At 36.2% G+C, this 16,975-nt stretch overlaps 1 protein-coding gene across 1 annotated transcript in view; it reads right to left on the minus strand.

Annotated features, from left to right (window-relative positions):
• Positions 1-11,838, minus strand: part of LOC150106170 (glutamine and serine-rich protein 1-like) — a 237,667-nt gene extending 225,829 nt beyond the window's left edge. Inside the window, exons 1-2 of the mRNA XM_090394635.1 lie at positions 11,812-11,838; positions 11,257-11,394 (exon numbers count right to left, since the gene is read on the minus strand). Coding sequence (XP_090250761.1) covers positions 11,257-11,394; positions 11,812-11,838 — 165 coding nt within the window. The remainder of the gene's footprint in view (positions 1-11,256; positions 11,395-11,811) is intronic.
• Between the last annotated feature and the right edge of the window lie 5,137 nt (positions 11,839-16,975).

Consider the following 16,975-nt stretch of genomic DNA (forward strand, 5'->3'; position numbering starts at 1 on the left):
CCAAATTATCATGTGGTAATCTATCAAATGCCTTTAAAGTCCAAGAATATCACTGTATATGATTCTCCCTTATCTAAGATAAAGTGCTTGCCACCTTATCATAAAATGCAAGTAAATTACTAAAACAGGATCTATCCTTTACAAATCCATGCTGACCATCATAAAGAATGCTTATGTCCATCAACCCAATTCTGTATTCATTACCAATCTCTCTAGCACCTTGATCACAACAACAGTTATACAGACTGGCTTATAGTTGGAGACTTCTGTCTTAGAACCATACTTGTGGAGCGGTATACTATTTTGCCTTCTTTCCACTCCTTAGGAACCCTATTCACTGCAAGACTTTCATTAAATAACCAGGTTAAAGGCATAGCCAACTGTGGTTGGCTATGCCTTTGACCTGGACCTATTAAGAGAATTGGAAGTGAAAGGCATAGCCTTTCACTTCCAATTCTTTCACAATCAGCTGTGCTCACAGGTATGGCCAGTCCAACAACAGCTAGTTTTGCTAAATTTGGAAAAGACTCTGAGCTCAGATGTTGTTGCTAATTTCAGCAGTATTTGTCTTGGATCTAGATTTTTGAATGACTAAATGGTTTTGATGCAACTGCCCATTCTAGTTTAGTACTTTCATAGTTTAAAACAACAGGACTTCCATTTTTAGAAAAATAATCAAAAAGAATCTCAGAAGCCTCATGCTGATCATGACTTTCTGCATTGAAAAGTAGGAAATGATTGGCATATCTGGAAATCTTGTTTCTAGATGTTTAATAACTGTGCCTATGTCATCATCATCATGCGTATCAAGGATTTAGGCCTAGCATGGCCTGTTCCGACCTTAGAAGTCATCGTTGAATCGTTTAAGAGGATGTCCTGGTTTTCTTTTTCCTAATGGCTTGTACTTTAAAGCTTGTTTTGGTAATACATAGGCACAGTACAGTATTATTTGAGTACTGTGCCTATGTATTTATCATATATTGTAGTCTTGAACGTAATGATATTAGAATCTGAATAATCAATGTGAAGGTCTGACCATTCACCTGAAAGATGCTGATGAAGATTTTGAAAATGACTGCCAGGAGTGTCTTTCATATATTCCATGATGTATAGTTTTATGGCTTCTAAGATTGGCTCTATTTCAGTTAATTCAACATCTTGCCTTTGCCATGATCTAGACAAGTTAGATAAATGCGGTAACACATCTGAAAGCATCATTAGTGAAGCTACGAAATTGTACGTTCTGATATATTTACTTAAACCTTCAGCTGTGATATCATTTCATTTGGTGGCCTCTCTCTTCAATGCAGCTATAACACTCACCAAGCATTCTCTTAGAGACTGTATTGCAGAATCATGAGACAGCCATCTAGGTGTCACTAGCCATTTTAAGTTTAATCTGAGGACTATTCAGCATATTTTGGATTTGGGTTAAACCAGCCATCCTGACTGAGGAATTTTGCAAGAAGAAAAAATTGCCTTAAGATATCATTAAACATGACTAAATAAAGCACTTCAGCAGCTGCTTGAGCACTAGCAAGAGCCAGTCGGTGATTTACACAATGACAGTTGACCATGAGTCCATCTGTTTTATCTTTCAGCAGTTTTACCACTCCCTTTTGCTTTCCAATCATGACAGCTGCTCCATCAGATCCTAGGCCTACCAAATTACAAGTTTACCTTGACAGTCTAGTCAAGGGTTTCAATTACTTTGTTAGTTATAGTCTCAGCTTTGCCATCATTGATACTGCAAGTTGATACAAAACTAACCCTGACTTCTTTTCTAAGTTGACAAACATATTTAATGTACACAATCAGCTGTTTTAAAACTGAGATGTCTGTAATTTCATCACATAAAACACTGAAATAATCTGCAGAATGTATATTTTACAGTATTTCAAATCTAATTTCTGATGCTAAAATATCAATCAACTCTTGCATTATTCTTTTTGAGGTATAATATGCATTTTTACCAACGTTAAGATGTTCTAAGCAGGAACAGCCAATAGCCTTGCAATGCTCAAGCAGTTTTTCAAATAATGTAGTATGTGGTAACTCATTTTTCGCTAACCAATACATAGATCTTAAAGCTCCCAGAAAAACATCTCTCTGCAAGTTATTCAAAATTGAAATTTATTTTTCAATTTGTCCTATTCCAGTTTCTTCTAGTATATGTTTTTCAATTATATCTGAACAAGAATCAGTGTATGTAACTTGCTTTGTTCATGGTCAACCAAGCTTTCTTTTTGAAGTCTTGTACATGGCATAGTTACCCAATTCACTTCCTTGTTTGTGGGTCGTCTCTTTCTGTATTTCATATGTGGAACATATCATTCCATTATCTTTCACAACCAACCAATGGAATTTTTTAAACCACTCACTGTTAATACCCGATAAGTGGTGTTAAATGCATGTTTTACATTTGAAAGAGACTCTACAGAAATCGATGATTCTGTTGTTGGTTTGGTGTCTTCACTACTATGCTTATCAGTTTCATCTTTCTAAAAATAACTTAAGAGTGTGGCTTTCTGACTTGACTTTTTACTCATTATGGGGTAATTTAATAAATACAAAATATCATTGTTATTAAATTAATCAGAACAAATCACTGAATTGTGCACTGACAGTAATACCCGAGACACATCACGCTTGTTATGTTGCAATTTTACTATTTATAAGTACTAATTACTAGGAATGGGAATTGGTATCACTCGAGACTGACGTCATAGTCCTCGAGAGTTTCGAGAATTCCTCGAGATTAGAACTATATTTGATGCGCAGGCCCATTTTCTTTTACAAAATAAAATATTAAATACTTGACTCAGCATCTTCGGACAAAAACCATTATTAAGAAAAACAAATGTAGATTTTTAATTTATTTTTGCCTTTGATTCAAATTCGCTCAATTTTGACAATTTATTTCTTTCGAACATCAAAATTATGTCTCTTTTGTAAAAGATCTTCTTTGCAACTGATACTGTTGTATTCGAAATCCCAATTTTTGTCTTCTTCCGCGTACAAATTGGTGTCCATCAAAGTGAACAGCCGAAGCTCTCGAGATTGGCTTGCAATGCAAGAAATTGAGCTGGTCTCATGAGTATCGAGACTCTCCAGTTCGATTTCTCATCACTATTAATTAAAATATGTCTTAAATTATTTTTCCATGTCAATTCACAACATTAATTAGCTAGGCGGTTTGCCCATTCAAAAGGTCCTGGGGAGAACATAGTACTTGTATATGAAACTATGACTTTGGCATTACTTCAAACTTAGTATCACCTCGGGGTCTGGCTCCCACTGATAAAATAAATAAATTCTGTGTGATGATACAGCGTTCCCCCCTTTATATGGGAGTTCACGGTACCATCTAGTCCCCCCCCCCCAATTTTATCTGGGCTCCGCAACCGGCATAGGCTGACGAGTCAGGCCTATGGTTGGGTCAGTATTCCTGACTGTAATCTGTGTGTGTCCTCGGACTGGTTCGCCTGCTTGCGGGATGAAAAACACCAGATAAACTGGTGGAAAAAACCTTGCTGTCCACGCCCAAGACCGGCTAACTTGGCTATGGCTGAGGAAGATCCTTGAGCTCCTCACGTCGTTGATGGGAATCGAGCCTAGGACACTCCTTCCCCAGGCATATGGTTGCGAAGCGCAAAGCCACTAAGCTAACTGCACGGACTCCCACTGATAAGACCTCAATAAAGGTTGAAACTGGTCTGGGAAGTGACCCTTCCCATAATGCATGGCATTATACATACCCATAAGGAGTGATGTGAAGTCATTAGCTTCTATATATGATTTGCCCCAGTCCTTGAAATATTTCAGGCACAAACTTTGTTTGTTTACACTTGGATAAAGGATTAAACTAAGTACAGTGATACCTCGAAGTTACGCGGTAGGTGGGACCAACAAAAAGCGCGTAAGTCGAATTCGCATAACTCGGGGTATAATTTTGCATGTAATTTATATATACAAACATACAATTGGGACCAAAGGTTTACAAAAACACCTATATTTTTTAAGAAATATACAGTAATCATAATTATAGTTTTTCGTACATAAAAAAAAGAAAGTTATTTCGATGTCGATGGTTTCATAAAATCTAATAGATTCGTCTGACAGCATAATGTCTTTTTCTTGTCACGCAAAATTTCTTCATAGCAAGCCAGTGATTTTTTTATTCCTTGCCTTGTGGCTACAATTCATTCCTCGTTAGAATCTATGTCCTCCAAAATCTGTAAACCTTTCTTAATTAAGCTGAGACTTTCTGTTAATTTTGAAATTGTCATGTGCTTTTCTGGTAAACTGGATCTGAGGTTTCGGTCTCTTCAGTAGCGCTTTGCTTACGCATCTCTATGAGCTTGTCAATTGTAAGCTCCTTGTTATGTGAGTCTAACAGCTCACTGACATCTTCACTGTCGACTTCTAAATCTAATTGCCTGGCAAGGTTGACAACTTCTTCTATTGCCGCAGCAACTTGATCAGTTTCTGGCAACATTTCCGTTTCGCATTTAAAAAAGGATGGACAAAGTTATATCCAGACACCATTCAAGGTTTTTTGGGAAATTTCACCCCAAGAATCTCCGATAATCCTTACAGCATCTAAAACATTAAACTGTTTCCAAAACTCTTTAACAGACAGGTGCTCATTTTGCCTCATAGCTTCATTCAGACTTGCAAACGAACGGCATGTGTAGTACGCTTTGAATGTTTTGATAATTCCTTGGTCCATCGGTTGAAGTAAGCTGGTTGTATTCGGAGGCAAGAAAACAACTTTTACACGTGGGTCAAAATCAATTAAAGTTGCAGGAGGGTGACCAGGTGCATTATCAATAATGAGCATAACTTTAAACGGAATATTTTTAAACTGGCAATAACGTTCAACTTCAGGTATGAAGTGATGACCAAACCAGTCTTCAAAAATAGCTGTCGCCCAAGCTTTAGAATTTGACTTCCAAATCACTGGCAAGCCAGCTTTCGATTTTTTTTCCAGAGCTCTTGGATTTTTGGAGCGATAAATTAAGAGAGGTTTTAACTTGCAATCACCAGCTGCATTTCCACCAAGCATTACTGTCAAACGGTCTTTGGAAGCCTTAAAGTCAGGAAACGTATTTTCTTCACGTGCGATGAAAGTTCTCTTAGGCATCTTTTTCCAGAACAAGCCGGTCTACATTAAATATGGTTTGACTGCTATAGCTACCTTCCTCGATGATAATATAGCTACCTTCCTTAAGTGTCTCAGGAAAAGCAGACGAAGCCTCTTTATCAGCGCTTGCTGCCTCTCCACTCTCTGCGATGCTGTGCCAGTTACAGCAATTTTTAAATCGGTTGAACCAACCATTACTGGCCATGAAATTTTCTTCTTTGGCCGCTTCTCCAGCTTCTACTTTTAGCCTCTCAAAAATCAGCTTGGCTTGGCTACATATCGTTGGTTGATCAACTGGGCAATTTTTTACTCTCACTTCATTATCACACCATAATTTAAGCATCGTTTCCCTCTCACCAATAATCCCATGACGTTTACGAATTATGCTTGAATTAAATGACTGGGCATTTTTTACAGCAGTGAGAAGTCTTTCTTTATCTTTCATGATTGTTCTTACTGTGGATTCCTGTAGATCAAACTTCTTTGATAGCTCACAAATTTTCATTCTGCCTTCAAAATCCTTAATAATGTTGAGTTTTGTTTCCAAAGTCAATGTTTTTCTTTTCTTGCTAGCTGTAGAAGAATTGGACTTGCTTCTTTTGGATGACATTATTATTTTTTATGTGATTTTGTAGACTATAAAAATCGTGTATGAAAGGAGACCACTCAAACACGTCAGTGCTTGTTCACAGCATGTGCGACACTGGCGAATGCGACTGATTCTCTTGTTCCCAGTTGCTGTCTTTTCATTCTAATCTATATTACCATAATTAAAATCACTCATAACGATCACCCTTTTCTTATTAGCTAGACCAATTTGCCTATACATTTTCTTTTAACCATCCTCCATATTACCAGGTTTATAGCAACACTTAACTAGATATTTCATTCTGTTCACCTCCACCTCACACCATATCACTTCAAAACCACTGCCACTGTTTGCTCCTTTCATCTCCACCTTATGTGGGATAACTCTGCTACCATCAAAGCACTCCTCCTCCTCCCTTACTGTCAGAATATTATCCTCATGTCTCACTTATTACAATAATTTTCAGATAAATATACTCTAATAATGCTAGAATTTCATTTCCTTTAATTTGAATAATTCTGGCATTTGCAAACTAGCTTATTTCTAGTTCTGTAACAAGTTTCACCAACCCCACTCCTCAGATCTGACTTTTCCATATTCCCACCCCCGGCACTCTTCTCTATCATCACTAATCTTTCACACCTGTACTCATCCCAATCCTTTCTTGTGAACACACATGCATCTGCTCCTGTGTCCATCTTCCATCCATGTAATGTCATGGCCACCATTGTTTTCATTCTCATCAGTGCCATGAATAATACTATTTATATATTATTATTATTATTATTATTACGTAACACCTGCATGGAGTCCAAAGACTCATCGAGGGAGGGTACCTACTCTACTACTCCCCACTAACTACAACTGAAACTGCACCATTGCCATCCATGTGGAAATACTAGTAGTGGTGGTACTAGTATTTCCACAGACAATCACAAACATCCATGCCCACAGAAGGATTCGAACCTGCAGCCTTTTGGCTGGAGAGCAGATATGCTAACCACTTGGTCAATCAGGCCAGTGTATGTATCATACATGGTATAAATACATCCAAAAAACAAAACACATTCAATCACACAGTCATACACAAAGATGCTACAAACAGTAATCATTAAAAATATCATGAATTATATATCAAGACAATGACTTATCTGTAAGCTCACAATCATGATATCACGCCACCAAGCCACATGGCAGGTTATCATGTATGTACTGGCTTACTAGCTGGCATAAGGGGGCTTGCAGTAGACAGCGAAGGAGAGACTGCCTGCGGGAAGATGTATCCAGGAAAGGAAGTGAGTTATGATTTTCAGTTCGAACGATCAATTGCATGAGTTTGTGTTGTTTGTCCAGGTGGCTAAGGAAGGTATTTAAATCTTGGTGGCCATAAAATGAAAACATTGTCAATGTATCTAAGCCAAACTATAGGTTTGAAAGTAAAGGTATCTAGAGTATGTTCTTTTTAAACAAAATTAAAAAATATAATGCTCGGCAAAGATGATTTATTAATTAGTTTCGACATGTCTGCACTTTTGACAAAAGTCCCTGCTGCTGATGACACAATTCTTCTCTTACAAATTATCTCCTGATATTATATCTCCCTCTCTCTCTCTTTGCTGATGTACTAGCTTCTAGTTACTTCACATGGCAAAATAATTTTTACTTACAAAAAGAAGGTACAGCCATGTAGACAAAACACTACCCTCCATACTACTAACTCTTATGGAAGTATTTGAGCTATGTGCTCTAGCTTCCATTATCTTAAAAGCTACCATTTATGTTAGATGCATTCATGATGTTTTTGATATCTGGCCAAACAGCTACCAAACTTTAAACACCTTCCTTAGCCACTTAAACAACAGTGCATACAATTTAGCACTGAAACTAAAAATCAAAAATAGCTTCCTTTTTTGGATGCACTTGTCGCAAGTTTTCTCTCAGTTTATTATTATTATTATTATTCAGGCCTCCATGGAGTCAAAAGACTATCGTGGGAAATCCTTCCTAAGAAACACAAAGTCTATCAAGACTCATCGAGGGGAAGCCCCCACCCCCTAAAAAACACAAAGTCTATCATACCACTCCTTGAACTCATTGACCATTCTCGTTCTCACCACTCCATCAGGCAAAGCATTCCATGGTTCAACCACCATCCACGCAAAGAAACCACTCCTCGCCCTCTTGCTCACAGTTTCCTTTTGTAACTTCCAGGGATGGTCTCTTGTCATCACTCCTTCCCGCTGTTCAACCAAGCGAAAGAACTCCCCAGTGTCAACCCTGTACCACCTCTCAACAGTTTAAAAGTCTCAATCACATCACCTCTCCTTCTACTGTCCACCAAACTCTGGTCGACATTCCCTCAGCCGATCCTTATAACTATCATTGTACAGTCCTGAAACCATCTTTGTTATCCGCCTTGGTACCCTTTCCATAGTTAATTTATCCCCTTCAAATCCTGGGTACCAAATCTGATAACAATGGTCCAAGTGTGGGATAATCAGGGTCTTATACAACGGAATGATAACTCTTTTATCTCTACAAGTCAGTTGTCTTCTCATTATTGCAGCAATCCTCTGTGTCACCTTCACTACCTTTGCAATATGTCCCCTAAATTTCAGGTTTCTATCAATCATCAACCCAGATCTCTTGTCTCCCCTACTTCCTCCAGTATAACTCCTCCCATAGAGAATGCAATGTCCCATCGATGTTTCACAAACCTCAAGACCTTACATTTTGCTGCATTAAACCGACATCTCCATTCATTTGCCCATCTATCTAGCTTATTCAAATCCTCTTGCAGGGCTGCTGCATCTGCACTATTACTAATAATCCTTCCCAGCTTCGCATCATCTGCAAACAACTGAATATCCCCTTGCAATCCACTGACAATGTCATTGACATAAAGGTTAAACAATATAGATCCCAGTATTGAGCCCTGTGGGACCCCACTTGTAACCCTCTGTTTCCTTGAAACTGCCCCACCATACACAACTCTCTGATACCTATCGGACAGCTAATCCTGAATCCAGTTGACCAATCTGACATCAAGACCCATGTGCTGCAACTTAAATATCAGCTTGTCATGTGGCACCCTGTCAAATGCCTTCGCTAAGTCTAAGAAAATGGCAGTATATGCTTTTCCCTCATCTAATGCTCTTGAGACTTTATCATAAAAGGCTAGCATATTGCTAAAACAAGAGCGCCCCTTCACAAATCCATGTTGATTCTCACAGATAACATTACCCTCATCTGACCAATGCTGTATACGGTCCTTCACTACTTTTTCCAAGATCTTACTAACTACTGATGACACACAAACTGGTCTATAATTAGACACTTCCAGTCTGCTACCGCCTTTATGCAATGGCACTATCTTACCTTCCTTCCATTCCATGGGCACCTTTCCAGCAGTCCGACTTTCATTGAAAAGCCAGGTCAAAGGCACTGTCAGTTCCCTAGCACATCTCTCAAAACTCGTGGTGAAATGCCATCCAGTTCCACAGCTTTACTGACATACAGAGTACTCAGTATTTGAAACACACTTTCCTACTGTACCTCTAAACCTTGAACCTGCCCTAATCCCTCTAGCATTAAAACTGACTCCTTCAGCATGAAAAAATCTCCAATAAAGTGTTCATTGAACAATTCTACTATGCTCTAGGATTTTCTTTGGATCTTAGGGCTAATCTCCTCTCATATTCCAGTTTCATCTTCCTCACCATACTAGTCACTCTTCTGGCCTGTGTCATATACTCTTCATACATCTTCTCTTCTCCTGTCTCCTTATATATCTTCCACAGCCTCTTTTTTGCATGCAATTCCTGTTTAATATTGTTTGTCATCCACTTTACTCCAAATTGTGTCCTCTTCTTCACTCGTGGTATACAACTTACCATTGCTGCTAACAAAAATTCTTTCATAATTTGCCACGCACTAATGATATCCTGGCCTTCCAATTCCTCCCTCCATGAAACTTCCCCAAGTTGACATCTTAGACTATTATAATCACCTGCATTATAATTCCACATATGTTCCCGTCTCTTTGATACTCCTGCATGTCTATTCATTTTCCAAGTCAAAATCATATGGTCACTCTCTCCAACTGGTGGGAGAGATGTTATCTCAGTTATTATCAACTCTTCTGATGCTATAACCAAATCCAAAACTCTTGAGCCTCTTGTTCCCTCTATTACATGCTGCCTAAGACATTTGTCCCTCAAGAATTCTAGAAATTCCATTCCCTTATTGCTACATGCATCTTCCTCTCCCCAGTTTATACTACTGTAGTTAAACTTCATTATTTACTTCACTATTTTCTGCAAACCCACATATACCAGTCAATACACAGATGAAAACTCTTCACAAAAACTGGGAGTCATTAAAACCCTCAAAACCAGATGCATAACAATCTGCTCTAATGAGCAAGCAATTAAGCAAGAATTATAAGTTATTAGCAATATGTTTAATAAACAATGACTATAAGCAAAAATACCATCAATAAACTTCTTTATAAAACTACATACAAAAATGCAAATAATATAGACTGCAGTAAAACCATAACTATTCCATACATTAAAAGGTTATCAGATAGAATGATACACCATTACAACCATAATGCTACTTGATACTTTTTTTCATGTATTTTAAATCACCTTTAAAATTAAAAAACATATTGAACTCCTCAAAGGAATAGACTCCCCACCCTGGAATACACCAGATCCCTTGCACCTGAAACTTACATTATACTGGTAAAACTGGATGCACAATTCCAATTCATAATATAGAACAGAAATGAGACAAAATTTAACAATTTTGATAAAATAGGCCTCTCGAATAATGCTCTTATACACCAAACTGATTTGGGTGGTGCCTATTCCTTACATCACACAAAAACCTGGAATAAATGTGAATTTGAGGAATCCTGTGCAATTTTGTTCATTACCGTCAATACTGTTTTTGCTCCAATTTAACTATCTCTAGACTAACTTTTGTTAATTTATCTGTTTGTCATTTCTAGCCACCATAAAACAAGATTCTAGCTTTGATGTAGTAACTTTTTCTCCCACTTAAGCTAAGGCCAAATAGTGTTAATGGCTGACCAAATTATTGTGATGGAAGTTTTGGATAAAGGATTAAACAAATTATTGTGACTTTAGCACACTATGCATATTTTAATGCAGCTTGTTTCTTTGTGTGTATATATATATATATATATATATATATATACACACACATGTATACTCTAGATGATGACACTGATATGAAGGTTGAAATGTTGGGTGATTATTTTGGTTTATATTAAACTGAAGGTATTACTATAACACAGCAGTTGTCTCTATAATTCAGAATTTTAGAGTTTTAGTTATGTTTACAAATAGATTTAGCATATATTCTGTGGAATGACATGTAGCTGCTATGTGATAAATATATTATTTTATATTGTCAAAAATAATCATGATATGTCATTTAAATATTTTAAATTCCACCTTTAAAAAAAAAAGTTTCTAAACCAAATACTAACAGAGGAAGTATTTCGGTACAGAATTTTCCCTTCATCTTCAAATGCTTCAAAGAGCTGCAGTACTGTTTTACCTTCTATTCTCCAGATTGGAGGCCGTGTGCAATCTCTGTTGTCAACAGATATCACATAGTCACCGGTCTAGTTAAGAAAAAAAAAAAAAGAAATTTACAAGAATGTTAACATTAAATGCCTAAATCAAAATATTACTACTGTATTTTGAAACTCATTAATAAAAAAACAAAACAAAACATGAAGTACATCGTTATATGATCTGAGAAGGAATAATTAAGAATTTTAAATTAACATGAATTGTAGATAAATAATAAATTAAGAACAATTTAATTCACAGGAAAGTTAGAAGTTTGCTGTCTTACTCTACTAATATTTTAATAGTGTTTTAAGCATCTTCAGCGTAGAAAGAAATATCTTATGATATTTCTTATGATATTTCTTTCTACGATGATATGTATATGTATAAATACCATATAAAATTATATGTAACATTTGAAACTTAAACATTATCGCATGTGTTTCCAAATCAGTTGTTTCAGTTACTACAGAAACTGCAAGAAAGGGCACCATTAGAGTCCATATTGTTGACCAAGATGCTAACCAATTAGATAACTGTCTCAACTTTCCAATCTGCAAGCTATGGGCTCAAATCTGAGTACAGCATGAATGTTCATTGGAGGGCTGAAGTGTTTTGGAAAAGTTTCATGTCTGGTCTCTATAGCACAAGGTTACAGGATTATCTAATCCTTAATTCACCTATAGTTTTCATTTATAATACTGTAGGTGGGTTAGGTGGGTTAAGAGTACTTATGCCATAGATTTCCTGCCTTCTGATAGTGTAAAATAATAAAAAAAAAGTATAGTTTTTTTTTTCTTTTCATGTGAAAATTTATTAATATTATAAGTGGGCTAAGAGTTAGATAATCTGGGTTGCATTTTATAGAAAATGAAATGGATGGTCTCACTCTGGAAAATGAAAATTATACAATATCTAAGCATTTTCAAAACATCCATTCCATAATTCAAACCCATTATTTTTGGATAAAGAATGGAGATGATGCTATCCATTCAATTAAACTGGAGGGCTTGTTTGCAGATTGATACTGCCCCTATGGTGCAGTTATGAGAACACTGCAATATTTGCACTTCAGTCAGTAGGGCATGGAATTGTTAATCATATGAGATATCTTTATAAAGACTCTTCAACCAAAGGTTGAAGCTGGTCTCAAACAGAGGTGGAAAGGATTTTCCACTTAAATACTAAGTTTTTTTTTTTTTTTTTTTGTAAAACATGCAAACCAATTGGATAAAGCAGACAAAATATTAGCGTTGTAGCCTTACTTACTTTAGCTGTACTATCTACCAAAATTCATACTAGTGCATTATGGTATTAACAACACCAACAGAAGAAAACATTAATTAATTTATTGAATTAAATTAAATTATAACTTTAATAAGCACAAGGCACTCAATTAGATCATTGGAAACAATTTAAAAAAAGTTTCACGAGTTTCATCTGATCTGGGAATAGCACAAAATATGAAGCAGGGGATGAATTTCTTCTCAGTAAAAAAAAAGGAAGAGAATAATTATTAAGATACAAACCAGTAAATGAAAGAATGAAAACAAACAGATTTTCATCAAGACCATTCAAGATCAACACAGTGGTCCAGGTCTATTCCCCACTTTAGTAAGTAATGAAGAAGAAACTAGGTTATTTTATAGTAGCTTGGACATGATCTTGGAATTAGTACCAAAGAAAGATATTATTATTATTATTTTTATTATTTGACACTTCCAGGCAGTCCAAGGACTCATCGAGGGAGGGCACCTGCTCTAAAACTCTGTCTCCACCATTCAATCACCAACTATCTGCAACTACACCAACACCATCTACCATCGACCAACTCTGGTATTTCCACTGACAATCACAAACGTCTATGCCCAGGGTGGGATTCGAACCCATAGCCTTTTGGCTGGAGAGCAGATATGCTATCTACTCGGCTAACCAGGCTGGCTAATATGGTGATCATTGGATGAGACTGGAATTCCAAGAATAAACAATGAGCAAATGTAGATATGGAGAAAGAAAAATATGGTAGTCATGGTAGTCACCTGATGAAAGAACAAGCTAGATATGATACTTATAAGCAAAAGATTATTATTATTAATGTACGAGATGCCTCCATGGAGTCCGAATACTCGTTGCAGGAGACACAAACTATCTGCACAATCTATCATACCTATTCTTGAATCCGTTAATAGACAAAGCACTCACAACTGACTCTGGCAACCCATTCCATTCATTCACAACTCTCCAAACAAAAAATCTAGTCCTCACACTTCTACTAACCGCATCTTTATTCAACTTCCAGAGATGACCCTTGTTCTAACTCCTCTAGCTAAGTGCTGAACAATTTCCTCTGCATCTGTCCTATAAAACCCTTTAAGCAACTTAAATGCTTCTATCATATTCCCTCTTTTTCTCCTATCAGCCAATTTCTGCAATCCACACACCCTCAATCTATCTTCATAAAGAACATTCCATAGACCATCCACCATCTTGCTCACTTGCCTCTGAATCTTTTCCACTGCTTCCTCATCCCCAAGAAACCCAGGAGAGCAGACTTGAGCACAGTAATTCAGATGTTGATGTATCAAGGCCCTTATAAAGAGGAATAACAAGTTCCTCATCTCTACTTGTTAATGTCTCTTCAATAGCCAACTAAGCTTATGGGCTTTCATAGCAATATGTGCTCTAAACTTTAACTCTCTATCAACCACTACCCCTAAATCTCTAGCTTCACCTATTTCCTGGAGTTAATAGACAAAGTGCCATCAATGTGATCAACGGCTTGTAATCTGCTTGTAATCTTGTATTTATCCCCAAATGCATAATTTTACATTTCTCAAAATTAAACTGACACCCATTAACTTTTGCCCATACTGACAGCCTATTTAAATTTTTCTGCAAGCTCTCCACATCGCACTGATTAATTATTACTCTTACCTAATTTCGCATCATCAGCAAACAACTGAATATTTCCTTTTAGGTTATTTCATATTTCTTTTATGTACAAATTAAACAGCAATGGTCCCAGCACTGAACCTTGTGGCACACCACTACTCACCTGTTTTTGGCTCGATTCTGCCCCTCCATATACCACTTTTTGACATCTGTCCAGCAGCCACAGCCACCTTCTTATCCACTTAACCAGTTTCTTATCCATCTCCCAATGGAGATGGACCACATCAGTCCAATAGTGTCAAATGTTTCAAGGAGCAGGCATGAAATCAGACTTCAGCTTAATCACTGTTGATATCAAACTGAAACTCAAACAAGAAGCAAAGGCATTTCAGAGTCAGAGAGATTAAAGGACAATGAAAAAGGAAATCACTGGGTAAGTGTACAGGAAAGTGCTCAAGAAAGAATTGAAATCCAGTGCAGAAAAGGAACTAGAAGATAGGAGCAACAAAGTAGTGTCTGCATTCAAGAGAGCAGTGGAAGAAATAGTCCTAGAGACAGAGAAGCCAAAGAAATGATGGATTATTATTATCACACCAGAGACATTAGAACTAATTAAAGAAAAAAAAAACATTAAAAATTTGAAGAGATATTTCTGTGGAAATGGAATAACAGTCAGTAAAGAGCAAAATGCAATGAAGTGAAGACAGCAATAAGAAGAGACAACTCAAAGGGATTAGAGGAACAGTACATGTGTTAATAATCATGTCAGCTGTGCCAGTTATGTTAAAATTACTAAAGAGACTGTTTTTACACCAAGTATTAAGTAAATTAACAAGAGTTCAATCGGATTGGTGCATTCAAAAAAGGTTTTACTCAAAACCAAATAAAAAAATATATATTTAATGAAACTAAATACAACTATATACATAGCTGAATTAGCATTAATTAGTAATAACACTTTTTCTCTTCATAATGAACTAGCCACATCTCTTCCATCCTACCTATGGAACAACATCGATAGTGTTACATTTAACAAAGCAATAGCGATCTCAGAACAGACGAAACATACATTATTTCATAAGTTCAACGTACTCCTTCAGAAGAAGGAAATACATAAAAAACAACTAGTTCATTCAAAAGTAGTTATTAATCTTTCTTCGAGAGTCCTAACAAAAGAGGAGAATAATATTTTATTTAAGGGTTTTAACTTCGCCTTTTCCCACATTTCCTTCCAAAAATTGATATCATAGCATAAATAGAAAAAGGAATTAGAAATCTATCAGACAACACGGCAGATCTTATCCATATAGAAAGTATAGCTTTACTATTAAAAAGCAGATTACTTCGTAGGAATCTACCTTACATGAATACGTTTGTCTTAAAAAGTTAAAGGATGACAAAAATATTGTCATAATAAAAGCAGATAAAGGCAACGCAACTGTCGTTTTAAATGCTACAGAATATGATAATAAAATGAAAAGTCTCTTGGAAGATACCAACACCTACAAACCCATAGACAGAGACCCGGCTTGGTCTACACACAAAAAAACAAATGATCTAATAAAAAAAAAGTGCCTCTCTGGACGGAAGAACTTAAAAAATACTTACAATCAAAACATCCTTTGATACCAAGAATATATGGTGTTCCAAAGATCCATAAGACAGACATACCTTTAAGACCAATAGTAGATGGAAGAGATTCACCGACTTCCAAATTGGCGAAATACCTCACCAACATGATCTCACAACATATAGGAAAAACATCTTCCTTCATAAAAAATAGTAACATTTCATAGAATAAGTGAAAGATATACATATTGGTCCAACAGACATCTTAGCAAGTCTCGACATTATCAGCTTGTTTACAAACATCCTGAGACAAGAAATTTTGAATCTCCTAGAAGACCTCTTCCCTCCGGACTTCTTGAATCTTTTTAAACATTGTATAAACAATACTTTTTTCACCTATAAAGATAGAATCTGGGAACAAAAAGAAGGACTGGCCATGGGTTCATCATTATCACCGGTATTAGCAAACCTATTTATGGAAAAATTTGAAAACAATGCTCTTAAGAATTACCATAAAAAACCAAAAATATGGCTATGCTATGTAGACGATATTTTCATCATATTCAGTGGAACAACAGATGAACTTATCAATTTCAAAAATTATCTCAACAATTTGCACAACACCATAAAATTCACTTTAGAACAAGAAAAAAATAAAAAACTTCCTTTTCTGGATATTCTATTAGAAGTTAATGAAGAAAGTAAACTCTCCTTCTCAGTATATAGGAAGTCGACAAACACTGGAAGATTTCTAAATGCAACCTCACACCACCATCCTTCACAAAAAAATAAGCTTAATTAAAACTCTTCGAGACAGAGCATACAATATCTCCAGCACACAAAAAAGATGTAATGAAGAACTAAAATACTTAACACAAATCCTCCAACAGAATGGATATGAAACAAAAACCATCAAGAGAATCCTTAAAATGCCTCCAGCTAACAACACAATAAAACAGGATTACAAAAACGCAATCTCACTTCCTTATATCAAAAATGTTATAGATAAGTTAGCCAAATTAATGAACAAACACAACATAAAAGTAGCCTTCCTTCCTATGGAAAAAATCTCAAGATTCCTACATCCACCAAAACCACCTCATCATCCTCTTAAAAAACCAGGAATCTACAAAATCCATTGCTCTTGCGGGATTTGCTACGTAGGACAGA

The sequence above is a fragment of the Typopeltis vanoorti genome, chromosome 6, assembly GCF_054136105.1.
Source record: "Typopeltis vanoorti isolate ZY-2024b chromosome 6, IOZ_Tvanoo_1.0, whole genome shotgun sequence".
Classification (NCBI taxonomy): Eukaryota; Metazoa; Arthropoda; class Arachnida; order Uropygi; family Thelyphonidae; genus Typopeltis; species Typopeltis vanoorti.